We start from the raw sequence: 18,111 nt of genomic DNA on the forward strand, positions 1-18,111 counted from the left end.
GTGCTTATTAAACATTTTTTCGTATTATTTGCCGGCTCTGATTGTGTTTCTGTACGCCTATCCTTTTACCAGTTGGTTTGTCTTTTGTGGTTGTGTACCTGTTATTCTCAAAGTGAACATCCCCCACTGGTGCCAGTGGTGAAGATTGAGGCTCCTCACAGGCCCCAAGGGAAGAATTAGATGCAAAGATCTGATCCAGTTTGTAGTATCTTCTAAAAGCATTCACTGAAGGTCAAGTAACTGTTTCACAACTTTTATTTAAGGCTGCATTTCCAAAAAGGGCTTGAGAGGCAGCTACTGGAGTACTTCAGTGAGTTCTAGTTTAAAAGGAAAGTTTTATCATATTTCTCAAAAACAAAATTGTATTAAGTCAGTCAACACATTCAGCTAGCATTACTTTATAAACTTTAGATTAAAGTTGTTTATAAGAGAAATAGACAACTGAAGATATTTCTATATGATATGGATCTGTCTATGAAACATCTTAGCTGTTGGCAAGCGTCCATACTTTCTAAGAAATGGTCAGCGCTATTTGAATAGCTGGAAAAGACTACACATTTGTGAAGTGACTGACACCACTAGGATTCAGGAAGAATATCACTACCATCACTAACTGGGAAATTTGGGATTATCCATTAGTGCATCTGCAATAAGCTATGAGTCAGGGACACGGTAAAGCCACATCAGGCAACACCACATTACTATGCCTCTTAATTCACCATCACACTGTCGGACCTCACCTCCCTAATGTTTCCCCAACCACTCAATTCATCTCCATTGTATGGGGACCTTCTAACACATGCACACACATACACAAACACATACACACACACACACACACACACACACACACACACACACACACACACACACACACACACACACACACACACACACACACACACACATGCAATCCCAGAGATAATCACACATATATACAAATGCACACACACACATAACATATCCAGACAGTTGCAAACATGCACGGACACACACACACACACACACACACACACACACACACACACACACACACACACACACACACACACACACACACACACACACACACACACACACACACACACACACATACATACCTACAGATATGGCTTCTCAGTATGAACCTCCCGCATGGTGACTATCCATTCATAGACACACACACACACACACACACACACACACACACACACACACACAGTCCATGCATTTCAGTTGTAGAGGCATCTTTCATCACATGCACACACATAAATACAGGCATGCATACACACACACACACACGCACACACACACACACACACACACACACACACACACACACACACACACACACACACACACACTCTCATACACACTGTTTTGCAGTACCTGCTTGGATTCATTACCCACACAAAGGAGTGAATGGATGCATGCCTTCAAAAGTACAGATACTTTTTCCTCCTTATGACTAAAATAATGCTATACAGCGATTCTCTGAATTGCTACACCATGCTATTCAAGGGGAGACCCTATTGTTAATTAACAATATCCTTGCCTCTGGACTACCACATTTTCATTCAACTTCACCAGCGAGACTACTGTCTATGCTATAGTCAGTGCCTGCATACCACAGTAATGGGAGAACAGTCTCTGAAAAGTTCAGACTTATATCATTGCAAAAACCTGCCCTTTCCAAATACCAAAATAACTGAGGTTTGTCTCATAGAATACCACAGGTATAAATGAAGGGTTCATTTCCAAGGAAACTATATTCTTGTGAAATATGAAGTATGGGGAAGCACTAACATTCTTGCAGTTCTGAAACTCTTCTAGTTAATGTAATAGGTACAAGAAAATGCGGTTTCCAAGATGAGTTTCAACTCTGTAGTTGAAGTTGGTTGAAAAGGAAGATCAGCTTTCCAAAAATGAGTATAAATCCCATTCAGTAACAAGATCCTTTAGGTCTGTATATTCATGGATACTTGCCACACTACTGATCTGTGAGAATCTTAAGAACTTTGGCTTGCATTCCCATGGTAATTAGCTATTATAGTTTGCAATGCAAATATCCAAATATGAGCCAAACCAGTATATGTTGGTGTAATCACATCTTTTCCCATCTATAAGGGCCAGTGGCAAACAGTGGAGGGAATGTCAATTTGTGGTTTACCATCCATTCATCCAAACTACATTTGAATAGAGTAAGAGAAATACTCTGACTTATGTGGAGTGAAAGATGGATCCATAGAAATTGTATTCTCTGTGATATATCCCTATCTCCTCAGCATGTTCTGATGACTTTGCAAAAGAGATTGAGGTTCTCTGAGTGGGTGTTTATGATACCACTGGAATTGTGAATATGTAATAGGTCTGATAGAAGAGAGACCGTGGAGGCTCTAAACATGAGGCAGAAGTTGTCTCAATGGCCTGTATGATACCAAAAAGAGAGAGACAAAGTCTTGAGTCAGTCTTCACAGGTTTTATGATTTAGGCCCTTTAGTTTTTGTTTGTGTGTACTGGTCATTCATGTTATGACAAGTATTTGGACAGTTACATACTGAAAGAAACGTTATTTTTAATGATCAGCCTAATGAATCCCAAATACAATGGAACAATTATGTCCCTGAATCTGAATGCCATACCTCCTGATATAAGCTGTGTGTTGATGAAAAAGAACTTCCTTACAATAGTGGATATGTGGTAATCAAAGTACAGCTCTTTATCAGCACAGGTTCCAAGATCTCTAACTTCAGGATCAATTTTCAGACTGGAGTTGTCAATGAGATGGTCTGATTGGAAAGCCCATTTTAGAAAGCCCCTAAAAATGTTGCATACAGTGAATTGGAGCATTGATGATACCTGGAGGAAGCAGCCAAGTGTACATAAAACAAATAATAATAATAACCGATGTCAGTGTCAAATATTTCAGAGAAATAATACAATACTGATTGCACTGTCGCTGTATAGGTATCAAACAGTGTCGGGCTCTGTGGCATAAAGATAAACCCTGAATGCAACCAACATGACCTGAATTTGATTAGAGGCCCAGGTGCTGTAACACTGGGGTAGGGGAGAGGAGGAGTGAGTTTTCAACAATGGCTCACCCATCCTGGGTGAGAGAGACACTGTCTCCTTTGCATCACTGAACCCAGCAGGAGTATTGAGGACTGCAGGTATCAGTGTGAGCCAGTGTGGCTCATGTAACATTTAAGCTGGGCAGATGTTCCAGGGGCAAGTGTTGGAGTGTTCTAGAGCAGGAGATTTCCTTGAAACAACTGACCTCAATGAAGAGGGGGAATCCTGACAGAAATAACATTCTTCTGGCTCCCAATTCTTTCCTACAAGGGGGAACAAATTGGTTGCTTTTATGCTTTTTAATGGTTAGCTCTTGCCCCAGACACTGAATGAATGAGCCATAGTGCTGACATCATGGCTGGGGAACAAATGGGCTGGCTCTCTCCCAGGAGGGAAATAAGTGGGTTGTTAAAGGGAAACTGAGGAAGCCTGACAACTGGAGGGGGGAGGGTAAAACAAAAATAAAATAGGAGCAATCCAAAAAAAACATGTCCACTTGCATGTCTTTTTAGTACTGGGCTTCCGAATTTGATCTACCTTAGAAGGGTATCCAGTGAAACTGGATTCCTTTTTCAAGTCCAGAAATCGCTTTGTTAGGACCATTCTCCAGCAGTTACTGGATTATTAAACCTTTCCTCCTACCTATATTTTTCTTAGCTATGGTAATCTACCCTGATAGCTTTGTCTACTTCAACAGTCATCCAACATTGAACATAGTACAATTTTATAAGTAAACTTACCATAACACAAGATGTTTGATTAGATTACTGTTGCAGCAGCTGCACCATCCATCAACCCCTTGTTTAGTTTTGTTGTATTGCAAGGCTGTGGATGTATATATCCTTGTGTATATAGTTATAGTGGTTTAAGGTTTATGTTGACTGATTTTTGTCTAGCATTTTCCTTTTAGGGCTGTAGAATCCTTTCTTGGGGCCAGAAAGCTCTGAAGATTTTGGTGCTCTACCTGCCTTTTATATGGAGACCTGCTCAAACCCATGACATTTATGGTGCATGGAAGGTGCTCTCATGCTTTGAAAAGCTAACTAGTTGGTCATATCCCTCACAGAATATAACCCTAATAGCTTAGGCTACTGCACCAGTGATCTAATGTTGAGCATTACATGAACATGCTAACAGCACTGTCAGCAGGTCTATAAATTACTTTTAGTACAAAAAAGCCAAGTTTTCAGCCTACTGTTCTATAACATAATGGGTAGTAATATGGTAATATTACCAGGCAGCCATGGTGGTGCAGCGGTTAGTGTTGCCGCCTCAAAGCAAGAGGTTCTCCGATTTGATTCTCGGCTGGGGTTCCTTCTGTGTGGAGTCTGCATGTCCTCCTTGTGGTCGCGTGGGTTTCCTCCAGGTGCTCTGATTTCCTTCCACATCCCAAAGACATGTTGTAGGTGGATTGGACACTCTAAATTGGCCCTAGGTGTGAGTGTGTACATGTGTGTGCCTTCTGTGGAAGGTTGGGCGCCGGGCTGGCAACTCGACACCATAAAACGCCACTACCAATCATGAGTGGACCAGTGATCCGCTGTGGTGACCCCTAACTGGAATAAGCCAAAAGGAGATGATGAATACGGTAATATTAAAGTTGATAAGGTTCTGGGGAGAGGTACAGCAAATTGTACACAATGTGGTAACACTGCTTAGTTGTTAAGCATAGCTGCAACACAACTTTAACCTTCTATCTCTTCAGACTACTCCAGTTTCATAAGGCTCTACTACATGTAAATGCTTCCAGGTCAGACCCACTAGGCACATGTGCTTTTTTTAGAGCTAAACTGGGTAGAATGGCCTGGTTAAACTTACTCAACTATGCATAGTTTGCAAGAGGAGATTGTGAGTATCAAACCCAGTACTACAGGAGAAAGTTTGTTAGCAGCTTATAACTTTAAACATTCATGCTATACTGCAACTTTAAATGCAGAAAGAATCAAAGGAGAGCTTAAGCAATTGTTTTGTGTACAGACAGCTCATGTTAATAGGTACACAAGGAGAAAGCCATAACACACAGTGATTGCAACGCAGCCTGTAGCTCAGATCCGTGTGTTATCTATGGTAAAAGAAATGTAGAACGGCTATGTGTCTACACATATTTGCAATCTTTGGCCTGAAACCATCCTGCTCTATATTCTTCCATAAGTCCTATGTAATTTTACTTAGAACTCAATGGAACCAACATTAGCAGTAGACAAAAAGTGTGAAGGGATTAGGACCCATATTATGGCCTTGTCAGCAGCAAGCAATTTTAGGATCTGTAATAAAATGACAGGTAATGGAAGCAAGTGAAAGCAGGGCAGTACAATCTGCTTGCAAGTAGTGCAGGTAAATTGGGCCTTCAAAAACAAAATCAGTGCAAAGAAAAATAAAAGAAGGCACCAAACCACAGCCGATAAAATCATACAGGTTTATTTAAAATGAACAGGTGAGCACTTTCGCAGCCAAAGCTGCTTCATCAGACAAATAACTATTGCATTCATTACTATTTAAATCCTTTCTATCCAATCATAGCTCCAGCTCAATTATCCATATAGCATTCCAATTAAAACTTAAAGCAACAATTTAAAACACTCTAAAGACAGATACATAGTCATCTGGTAAGGGGTCTATTAGCTAATATGGGTTTAATGGACATTTTATCATTCAGACCTTTACCCATAATTGCATGCATTCTGATAATCCACTCTAATTCTTCATTTAATTCTTCTTCATCAGATACCATCAGATACCAGGTATCTGATGAAGTTCCTGCTTTAATTTTTGGAACGAAAGTGCTTATACCTTCTTGTTTGTCTGAATAAAGATAGCATCCTTGCACTGAATTGTACTGAACAGGATGTGTTGGCTTGATTTAAAGCACACATTGGATTATTTCAGGGCTCACTGTCTCTTATTGCCTGCATGCTACTTGTGTGACGATTTTCTTGGTGGTTTGTGCATTTTTTCATCTAATGCTAAATATATATTCACATTGACATAAGAGTTCAAAATCACAGGAAATATTTAAAACAACATTGCGGTACAACTTCAAATAAATAAAGAAAATATCTAAACTAAGGTTTGCTATATTCCTGACTGTATCTAAGAGAATTACTATAACCTAGAAACTTACTCAGAGCAAGGCAGATGTGTGGTGAAGGGTTCCAGTTGTTGTCAGGTCCAAGACAGAATACAGAATGCTGTGTCTCTCTCGGAGACTCTCCAAATTAATATCTCAAATATCACTGCTGGGATAACTTGCAGAATTACATAATTTCTTGTTATCTGGCTTGTAGTCCCCAGGCCGAAAACAACCATTGATGGCAGCTGGTAGCATTTAGCATCTATCTGTAAAACTACATAGACAAGTGCTTTTCCTCAGATCTTTGGCAGATGCTGGAAGTCAGAAAACAATAAAACATTTCCAAGACAATATGGAAATCTTCCAAGTTTTATTATTGTGTCTCCTTGCTGCAACTGAAACTGAAAGATATAATCTTTTATTGCGTAGCCATAAATAATTCAATCTATTTTTCGGAAGTTTTGCTGGACTGAAGTTAACCTCCTGTGTTCCAGTTTCCACTGTTAAAATATATACATTTAAACAGTTACAATAGTGCATGTGCATTTCTGTTATATTCCAGTAGGGCAGACTGTGGATACATTTCAGGCACTTTGCAAAAACCTTTTTCAACACACGTCTGTACGAACAAGTTTGGTATACAGATGACATACAGTTCTAATACAGCTGTAACACAAACATCTTACATGAATCATGTTGATATTCACATCTGATATATAATTATTTGCAAAATTCCAGATAGCTATGCTGGCAGTATCTCCCTTTGTCACACACATTATTCATACATTTATTTTCAGCTTTAAAGTGACTAAGTTGACTGCTCTTCAAACCCTAGTGTGATCTGGGGTCTTAGGGGCAGAAAATATAAGCTGACATAGTGCAAGATTCTGAAATAATACAACATAAGAAAAACAAGGGCATCCCTTACAAAGAAAGCAAGAACATACTGCATAATGAAAACATAATAACCCAATGGGAAAAGGAGCGTAACTGTGTAAATTCTTCAAAGAAGTACACAAGAATTGCAATGGGCATTCACTGACATTTGATTTAAAGCTGCAGTTGTTTTAAGACAAACATAATTAAGCACGTACAGGCTGCTTCCTTGATTAGATGTACCCCCCTCCACTCCATAAGCCTTTAATATGTAGACAATGAGCATCAGCACTGCATTACTGGAAGTACCCAGCACAACCAAATGTTTGGGTTGGAAACACAATACCCTCATTTAGAGCCAGTGTAGCTCCTGTAGCATTGCATGTTTGCGTGTGCATCTGCATGTAAATGCATATGTGTCTAAGCTAATAGTGCTGAATGAGCACCTGCATGTACATGCAGATGTATGCAAGTTCATAGTGCTAAATGACCGCCTGCATGTACAATGCACATATATCTAAACTCATAGTACTGAATGACCACCTACATGTACTTGCACATGCATGTAAGATCACAGTTCTGAATGACCACCTGCATGTACATGCACATGCGTGTAAGCTGACAGTGCTGAATGACTACCTGCATGTACACGCACATGTGTGTAAGCTGACAGTGCTGAATGATCATCTGCATATACATGCTCATGCATGTAAGCTCCCAATGCTAAGTGACTACCTGTATGCACATTCACATGCATGTAAGCTTACAGTGCTGAATGATCACTCATTCCTAGTATGTCTACAGACTTAAACACACACCAGGAATGTAGTGGAGCATATAAGAGGTCCCAACAAATAATGACACTTATCTGTTTACCTTGTGTGATAACATGTTTCCTTTCAGTACAGTCAAAAGGCAAACACTCTAGTTCTTCAATCCCCACCACTAATGCCTCCTATGTTTTATTATTTTTTTTATTTAACATTTGTTAACCAGGAAAGTCCGGCTTGGAACAAAGCCAATTTTCAGTGGAGGCCCGGGGAGAAACACTCCAAATACATGTCTTTTTAACGTGGGGGGAAACCAGAGCACCTGGAGGAAACCCACACGAATGCATGGAGGACATGCAGACTCTGCAGAGAAGGCACCCCAGCTGAGAATTAAACCAGAGAACCTCGTGCTGTGAGGTGACAACCCTACCACTGCACCACTGCGCCATCCACTGCTGCATCTACTTCTAGTCATAAAAAGTTTATCTGCAAAAAGTGATAATGAGGCCAGGAATGGACAAGGCAAGACAGCAGCTCTCAGAGAGTAGCACTGTCATCCCTGAATTGGGCAAGAGCAAAGTGACACAGCTGACAGCAGAATGTCTGCAGTAGACTATGACTACAGATAAAAATAAATAAATAAATAATATCTTATCAGGAATGGACATCACCTGTGAAAAATTCTCAAGATGCCCTATTCTGCCAAAGTTTTTACAAGGTAAAACTGAAGTCTGGGAATTAAGGAAGACCTTCTTAAAAGACATGATGGTCTTTTACAGTGCAATTAAATCAAGTCATGTATCTTCAGTGCTGTTGCTAGCAAAGTTTTTTTTTTTTTTGTGTGACAGGTTAGTAAAAAGCTGGAGTATTTTCCATGATGCAAATGAATCTACTTTCTTCAGGAACTTTCCACAGTTGTCATTTATGGGAAAAATACTTATTTTCGTTCTTCACTTTCTGCTCAAATTAATGATTCACTGTAATGTGCCTTGATATTTTTTTGTTCTTTAGTGCCATGTAAACCTGACAATATCCAAGCTACTCCCGACCAGAACAATCCTTATGCTGCTCTAGCTACTTGGAGTCCGAGCGAAGGCGCACTGTCATATACAGCAACCCTGGAAGGAATGAACGGGCATAGAATATCATGTAACAGCACTGATACAGAATGTTCTGTCAGTAATCTCCACTGTGGACAGACATACTCAGTGAATGTTCTAGCACACAATGAGAAGTGCAGCTGTTATTCAAACACAACCGAAAATATCACAACTGGTAAGTTTATGGAAAATAAGACTCTTTGAGTGCACCGCTTAATAAAAGGGTTCAGCTAGTTATGACAATCAAATGAATGTTATATAGACAATGATATGGGTTACAAAACCTACCAGTTCATGGGAATGAACTGCTTTACATTGGGAAGATGAGAAGGTTTATTGGAAGTTTTTCCACTCCAGCTTCAAAGAACCCTAATTTATTTTTTTGCATTGTCTCGGAATGCTATATTTATTTACTTTTCACCTGAAACATAGCTTTTATATGTATTTATTTGTCTGTTTATTTATTTGTGTATGTTAAATGGGCAGATGCAGAGTGTCTATATTACATAATCGAACTTTTAAAAGTTCAAACGTCATATGGTCGACACCATATGATCGAAAGTTTAAAAGTTTGAAAAATGTAATAAAAAAAATAAACCAAAGAAAAAACCTACTTGAATGGTTTACGCAGGGGGACAAGCCCCCATGCAACCCCCACATCCCCCGCTCTTTAAATATACCAACTCCGAGATCACACTACAGTCCAGAAAAGGGAAATCTTTCCATTACGCACTGTATGGAGATCTCCGTTGAAACATTCAAACTTTTAAAAGTTCGATCATATGGTGTCGACCATATAATGTTTAAGAGTTCAATAATGTCTAAGAGTTCAAGGGGTTGGGAGGGTGGTCTAATGGTTAATGTGTTTGCCTTACAAACACAAGGTACAGGGTTTGAGTCTCACAAGGGATAATTGGCTAGGTTTAAAATGGCTCGCAAGGGCAGTTAGCCTAGTACTAATCTATGAACCTATGAACAACGTGATATAGACCTGAGGCAGATGGGCAGTGGCTGCTTAAAGTAGATTACTGTGAAGAAAAGATCCAACCAAGGCAGTTTTAGAATTCACAAAGATAACAGTATATAGTCATAAAACAAAATAACAAGAACATACAGCTCTTGTTACAGTGTTGTAAAAGGTGCACCAAACTCGTATGTCTGAGCACTAATTCAACAGACTACCACCAGAAGGGGTCATTTATCCAGCAATGTTTTAACAGACAGAAGTGTTTCTATGAGTTTTTAAATTAAATAGTACAGTTCATGAGTATTTACAAAGACTTTCTAAAGCTCTGATAATGGCTGATGATGCAGTATAAAGGGATACAGGCCATAGACACAATGAAAAAATAGTAACAGTTGCAGGCCAATTACAATGGCATTATCTTCAGTGTGGAAATCTGTTGCACAATGACACTTGAAGTAAGAGTGTGCTGTTTAAAGAATAGTTGTCAAGAAGCTGTGGACACGACATCAATGGGTTCATTATAATGTCAGACATGAGATGGCTCTGTTGGGTGCCATACCAGTGGAATCATCATACACAACATGGGGTAATGTTCAGAATGTGGGTACCGAATTGTTTGTGGAGGCCATATATCTTTGGGATTTTGAATAAAAGAACAAAATCTGGCTTATGGTGATAGTATTACACACACACACGCATATGCACACACTCACCCACACACACACACACACACACACACACACACACACACACACACACACACACACACACACACGCATATGCACACACTCACCCACACACACACACTCACACACGCGCACACACACACACACACACACACACACACACACACACACACACACATGTGCGCACACACGCGGACACACACACTCACACACTCACATGCACACATGCTCACACACACACACACACACCACACACACAGAAACACACACACACACACAAGCACACACACACGTACACACACTCACATACTCACACACACACACACACACACACACACACACACACACACACACACACACACACACACAGACACACACACACACACACACACACACACAGACAGACACACACACACAAGCACACACATACGTACACACACACGTACACACACTCACACACTCACACTCACACATGCACACACACACACACACGCTCACGCACACACACACACACACACACACACACACACACACACACACACACACACACACACACACACACACACACACACACACACACACACACACACACACACACACTCACTCTTACAACATTATGGTCACAGCATCAAATTAGGCAACACAAAAGGGAAAGGGGAATGGTCAGAGGAATGGGAGGAATGCGGTATAAAGTCCAGTTAAAGTATGAGAGAAGGGTGAGAGCTGGTAGGTAAGGCGGCCAAATAATGAGAGCATAAGAAGTACTAAGATGGGAAAGAGAAATGTTACCTAAAGCAAATGTTGTGACTACATGCAAGATGGAAGGGGCTTTAGTCTCTTGCTTGTACAATGAGTAGGTAGCTGCGGAGGATACTTCCTATAGTAGTTTGTTCCATTGTTCAGGTGATGAAACAGTGAAGATTCCATCACCAGAGGACTTATAACATGGTAAAGGATGATTAGAAGACAGAAGCAGGGCTAGAAATCATGCCACCATTATAATGAAATCATAAATGACAGGTGGGCATTCATCTGAACAATATTTGTGGCTGTATTAGATGGGGAAAAAAACAATCAAGCCACAAATTATGGCAGATAGTACCACATAACATCCTCTCCATCAACTACCCTCCTCTGGTGGGTCTGAAAATGTTGTGCAAGAAAATTAACCCTGAAGAGGGAGACATGGAAATAAATCATGAGCAATCAAGCAGAGTACTAAGAATTGGTATCAAAGAAACAAGAAGGCAAAGCACAGGTAGGCATATGAAGCTGAAAGATTAAATGAACAGCAAAAATAAAACTAAAACCACAAACCTAGCCTAAGGCACTTCAAAACGTGTTTCCAATAAACAGTGCAGTCTGATCACATTTTAATCACAATAAAAGCTATATTTGTCCTACAGGTTTTTAAACTGAAAACATCAAATGAGGAGTCCTATATGTCATTAATATGAAATGCATCAGCTATTGAAAATTTGCATTTTCTGTGTGTCCTGTATTATGTACATTGATTAGCTAAAGTCACAGACTCCTGAATTTCATTCTGTTATTTTCTACAGCTCCGTGTGCACCTCAACATATTTCAGCTGTTATGAATTATGACAACTCCAGTGTTACAGTGTCCTGGGATGTAGCAAATGGCTCACTTGTCTACATTTCAATAGCACAAGGCAGTGATGGAGACCTAAAGATTTGTGAAACTATGGATTTATTGTGCATCTTTCAGAATCTACATTGTGGAGAGAATTATACCATCACAGTGATAGCAACAGGGGAAGGTGGAAACAGCACAAAAAATCCTACTGTAACTGTCACAACAGGTATTGTTATAAAACTACCACTGTCCTATAGAAACTGTTGTATGAGACTGAAAAGTCAGCTTTTTCAGCACTGTGAGCTTTTAGCTGGGTTAGTCTAAAGCTCAAGTGAATGATACAGCTCTTGCTATAGTCTAGTAAAGAAAAGAAAAAAATATAATATCAGTCTTTGAATCTTACTTATGTGAAACTCAAAGTTCACACACAAATAGCATTGAGAATAAGTTTTCAGTGGCTGTGACACCCGTGCACTGGCCCAGTAATCAAGGAGCCTCAATCCTCACCACTAGCACCAGTGAGGGGCATGCATATTGAAAAGGATAACAAGTACACACACAGTAAAGTACAATTTCCCTTAAGAGCACTCAGTCAGTCAGTCTGGGACTTTTTTCTCCCTTTCTCTCCAGATCCCCAATAAGACTCCCTACTGGCACAGCTATAGGGTCCAGATCTCAGCTTAGTAGTCAAGCTAAAACCTCAGGCACCCTCTCTGTCCAACCAGTGCTTCATGTCCCTGCCCAAGTAGTTGACACACACACACACTTTAAGATTTGATTTAGATACAAACATACAGACACTTCTGGGGAAGGCTGGCACAGGTTCTCCAGCTGTGCCCCTTTTCTGCCCAGACTATAAGGTAGTACCGATTGCCACCAACCATTAATATCAGCTACTATAAGGCCATTTCCAAAGGGTGACCAATTTTACTGTTTTTTAAACATTTTTTACTGTTGTTGTTCTTCTCCTTCTTTCAGCTTTTACTAAAAACAGCCACAGCTGAAAAGTTTAAAAATATTTAATAAGAAATAATAAAAACACAAGATGAATGTCCTCAGTTCAACACAGTGCTAGGCAAGAGTTTGGATACAGGAACTTTAAAACAATACTGTAGGATAGTCTGACATAAATATACAAAGCAGTCTAATCTTTCTATTTTCTATTTATAAGAGAAGCACTAAGTTCTAAATAAACTTACATACATACAGAACAAAGGCAGAGCGCTGGTGAGTAGATGTGTTCAGGTTCAGACAAAATCCAAAATGCTTAATTCTCGCTCTCTCTGAGAAAGTCTTAAATTGATAACACAGTACTGCTGAGTAATTTCACATTACATCATTCTTGACACTTTTCTGGTTCCCAGGCTAACAGAAACTCAAATTTTACATTTCTTGTTGTAGTCTTGCACCTGGCCAGGAAGCCACAGCAATAAAATACATTTTTACGTGTAAAATCTAGTAATTAACTCTGTCTTAATAACATTAAAAATAATTTGCTAGCCTAGACATCCTGTCTTCGAGCTTTGATATCAACCACAGCTGTAATTCTTTACTTAACAGCTTTCTTCCAGCAGAGTGCACTGTGGTTACATTTTTGAAGTTCAACATTCAACAGTTTTCTTACATTTAGTTTTCTTACATTTGAGAGAACAAGCCTGTGGATTATATTAATATTTACAATGACATAAAATTATCTACAAAATTCTATCTAGCAAGGCTGGTAGCCTTCATAATTCTCCCCTCCTGGAGAACTCAAGCTTGCAACCCTAGACTCCATCTTAGCAACTTGGCATTTTGCTGGCTGGCTCAGGAGATTGGGATCTGTCACTACAGCGAATTTCCTACCATACAGATAAGGCTGATGTTTCTGCAGTGCCCACACTATGGCTAGACATTCCATTTCTACAGCTGCATAGCATTCCTTCCTGGGTTGGAGCCTACAACTGAGATAAACCACTGGGTGCTTTTCTCCCCCTGAAGAAATCTGGCTAAGTACAGCCCCCACCCCATGGTTTGAAGCATCCGCCTGCACAACAAATTCTTTGCTGTAATCTGGACTGCCTGACACAGGGGGTCCTCCCAAAGCTTCTTTAAGCTTCTGGAATGCCTGCTCACATGCTGTGGTCCACACTACCTTATCTGGTCTGTTTTTCCTTGTCATGTCTGTCAGGGGAGCAGCTACCATAACTAGGGATGAATTTTCTGTAGTACCCTACTGTCCCTAAGAATGCCCTCATCTGCATTTTGGTAACAGGTGCAGGCCATGCCTGAATGGCTTCTACTTTGGCAGGTTTTGGCCTGATCTTACCACTCCCCACTCTATGTCCCAAGAAGGAGACCTCTGCCATACCCACCTGACATTTGCTGGGCTTAATGGTCAACCCTGCCCTCTCTAGTCTGTCCAGCACCTCTCTGACATGCTGAAGGTTCTCTTGCCAGGAATGGCTGTAGATGGCAATATCATCTAGGTAAGCAAGGGCAAACCCTTCTGCTCCTTCTAGAATATGATCTATCAGCCTCTGAAAAGTCACTGGGCCATTTTTCATCCCAAATGGCATCTTTGTGAACTCATACAAGCCACAAGGAGTCACAAAGGCTGACCTCTCTCTAGCACTGGGAGTCAAGGGCACCTGCCAGTAACCCTTGGTGAGATCAATGGTTGTAAGATACTTAGCCCCACCCAGCTGCTCTAGGGCTTTATCTGTCCTAGGCATGGGGTAAGCATTTCACTTTGTGTGACTATTTAATTTCCTGTAGTCCACACAGAACCTGGTTCTGCCATCCTTCTTTAGCACCAGAACCACTGGGAAGGCCCAGGGACTGTTGGACTCTTGAATTACCCCTAATTCCAACATTTCCTGTATCTCCTCCCTTGGAGTCTGTTTGACTCTCTCAGGCACCCTATAAGGGGCCTGCCTAATAGGCCTTTGGGGTCCTATATCCATCTGGTGCTGCACCAGGTGGGTGCACTATGGTTTCCCAGTGAACATGTCCCCACGCTCCTGTAACACTGCTCAGATTTCTCAAACCTGGGTAGGAGATAGCTGCTAGGATATTGCTACCCTTTCCACTGAGGTGTCAGTCCAAGCATCACTGAGGATATCAGTCACCAGATCTCCCTCACACTCTTCCTGCAATCTACTGTAAATACTCAGCACAAGGACCTCCCTATCAGGGTAAGGTTTCATCATGTTAACATGGTACAATTTGTGCCCCTGCCTCCTGCCTATCTGTTCTACCATGTAGTTAACATCACCGACCTTTCTTACCACCTTGTAGGGTCCCTCCTAAGCTGCTTGCAGCTTGTTGTGTCTGACAGAAATGAGAACCATTACCTTCTGTCCTATAATATACTTTCTAGCTTGAGCATTCCTGTCATACTAGACCTTTTTCTGTTCTTTGACTTCTGCCAGGTTCTCCTGGGCCAAGCCCATGAATTCCCTGAGCATTGTCCTGAGGTTTAGGACATATGCAACAACAGACTCCTTGTGATATTCACATTTACCTTCCCACTCATCACAAATTAAATCTAGAGGCCCCCCTCACCCTATGCCCATACAGCAACTCAAAGGGTGAAAAACCTGTGGATTCCTGGGGAACCTCTCTGTAAGCAAACAACAGATGGGGCAAATAGCTGTCCCACTCCGTCTTAAACTGGTCTGAAAATGCCCGTAGCATGGACTTGATTGTAGAGATTAACCTCTCAACAAGACCATTAGTCTGGGGATGGTAGGGGGTGGTCTTTAGGTGCTTCATCCCACAGTACTTCCACAGACAAGCCAGCAGGTCTGACATGAAATCAGCATCTTTGTCAGTCAGTATTTCTTTTGGAAAACCTACCCTGCTGAAAACCTCTAACAAAGCATTTTCCACCTTTTCCTCCTCAATGGAGGACAAAGCCACTGCCTCAAGGTATCTTGTAGCATAATCTACTACTACTAGGATATACTTTTTCCCTTTGGAACTTGTTGTACTCAATGGTCCCATAATATCCATAGCTACCCTCTGAAATGGCTCCTTAATCACAGACAAAGGCATCAAAGGAGCTCTCACCTTGTCTCCTGCCTTGCCTACCTTTTGGCACTGCTCACAGGTCCTGCAGTACCCTGTTACATCTCTGGAAATTCTAGGTCAATAGAAGTTCTGCATAATACATCTCTTTGTATGTTTTATGCCCATATGACCTGCAAAGGGAATATCATGGGCTATGGCTAGAAGCGCCAGATGGTAGGCTCTGGGAACTATCAACTGCTTTATCCTCTCACCTTCTAACCCTCCCTCAGGGATCTACTCTCTATACAGTAACCCTTTGTCCCAGTATACAGATTACCCTTTCCCTTGAGAATCAGGTGCCACAACACCTACCTGCCTTAGGCCTTGCAATGTAGGGTCTAAGGGCTGAGCCTGTCTCAACTCTCTCTTTGTAACCCTTCCCAGCTCCCCTTCCACAGAAAGTCTGGTATCCTCTGACAGCAGTGCCTCACTGTCAGCCTGGGAGCTACTACTCACCTCTACCTTTGCACTCGCTCTGTCCAAGGGAACATCAGTACCCACAAGCAGCTATGGCTCACCTTCAGTCTCACTGCTACAGGGAAGCTCCCTCCCTGAAGTAACCACCTCACCAGTCCTGGCTGCAAGTGTGTGGTCTGTCTGGGTCTGGCCAGGCTACCAGACCCACATGCTTATCTCCAAGCCTGACTGTGTGTAACTGCATTAACACATGGTACTGCCTCATCAAAATCCTTCCCTATCAGAACATCTGCAGGATGATAGTTTGGTACCCCTGTTGTCTCAAGACAACCTACGTTTGGCATTTTTTCCTTTCCACTTACTGGCTCTCTCACCATTTGTTCCCCACCTTGCCTCCATGGACATCTATATGCCATATGGACCCACTGGTTGCATTCAAAACATTTAATCCTAGGTCCTGGACATGTACCTGGACTAGTGGCTTCCCCTGCTACTGGTAGATTCATGATCAGATAATTTAGACAACATGATTACAGCTTTACCATGGAGTATGGGGGCCAGGAACCACACCCAGAGCATTTGGTAAACATCATACTCTTTACATACCCTCTCAAACATATGAATGAAACTATCAATGTTATCCCCCTTTGTAAACTGTGGAAGACATTTACTGACCATTTGTGCTTCTAGGGTCCAGTTACTCCCTTCCCCATTACCTTCATGACTCTGGCAAAGAGTCAGCATCTCCTTTTCATGCTGCCACTGCCTCTCCTTCTCCACAGCTTCCATTTCCAAATGCCTGGCCTCCAACTCAAGTCTCTTTAGCTCCAGATGGATTTTTAAGTCCTCTGCAGAAAGGTTGAATTGTCCATTCTCTGAGTGTTTTACATCTCCATGGCCAGTCTGATCATCCTCCTGATTACTATTTTCTGATGCAGCTGTGACCAAAACTGCAATCATGTCTGCCTTAGTCAGGTTTACATGCATCAGTCCTTTAGCCTGGCACATCTTAGCCAACTGGCACCTTGTCAGCTTACCATACTCCTCTGCTGACATGCTTGCCTGCTCTCCCTGACTAACTAAGTGATCACTGTACACAAGCTGCAGGAATTCACTATCCACACCACTACAAGCCAATTAGTATGTGATGTGGCTAACGCACCATAATCAAACAATTAATATTTCATGTGGATATCCCACCACTGTCAAACAATTAAAATGTGATGCCCATGCACTGGCCCAGTAATCAAGGAGCCTCAATCCTCACCACTAGCACCAGTGGTGGGCATGCACATTGGGAAGGATAACAAGTACACACAGTAAAGTACAATTTCCCTTAAGAGCATGCAGAGATCACAGTCAGTCTGGGGCTGGTTTCTCCCTTTCTCTCCAAATCCCCAATAAGACTCCCCACTGGCACAGCTATATGGTCCAGATCTCAGCCTAGTGGTCAAGCTAAAACCACCAGCACCCTCTCTGTCCAACCAGTGCTTCATGACCCTGCCCAAGTACCTGACACAC

The 18,111-nt window shown here is 41.5% G+C and overlaps 1 protein-coding gene across 1 annotated transcript in view; it reads left to right on the top strand.

Annotated features, from left to right (window-relative positions):
• Positions 1-18,111, top strand: part of LOC122814297 — a 780,122-nt gene that overhangs the window by 252,231 nt on the left and 509,780 nt on the right. Inside the window, exons 30-31 of the mRNA XM_044086885.1 lie at positions 8,782-9,045; positions 12,086-12,346. Coding sequence (XP_043942820.1) covers positions 8,782-9,045; positions 12,086-12,346 — 525 coding nt within the window. The remainder of the gene's footprint in view (positions 1-8,781; positions 9,046-12,085; positions 12,347-18,111) is intronic.

The sequence above is a fragment of the Protopterus annectens genome, chromosome 10.part0 (genome assembly GCF_019279795.1).
Source record: "Protopterus annectens isolate FY-2018-M chromosome 10.part0, PAN1.0, whole genome shotgun sequence".
NCBI classification, from domain to species: domain Eukaryota; kingdom Metazoa; phylum Chordata; order Ceratodontiformes; family Protopteridae; genus Protopterus; species Protopterus annectens.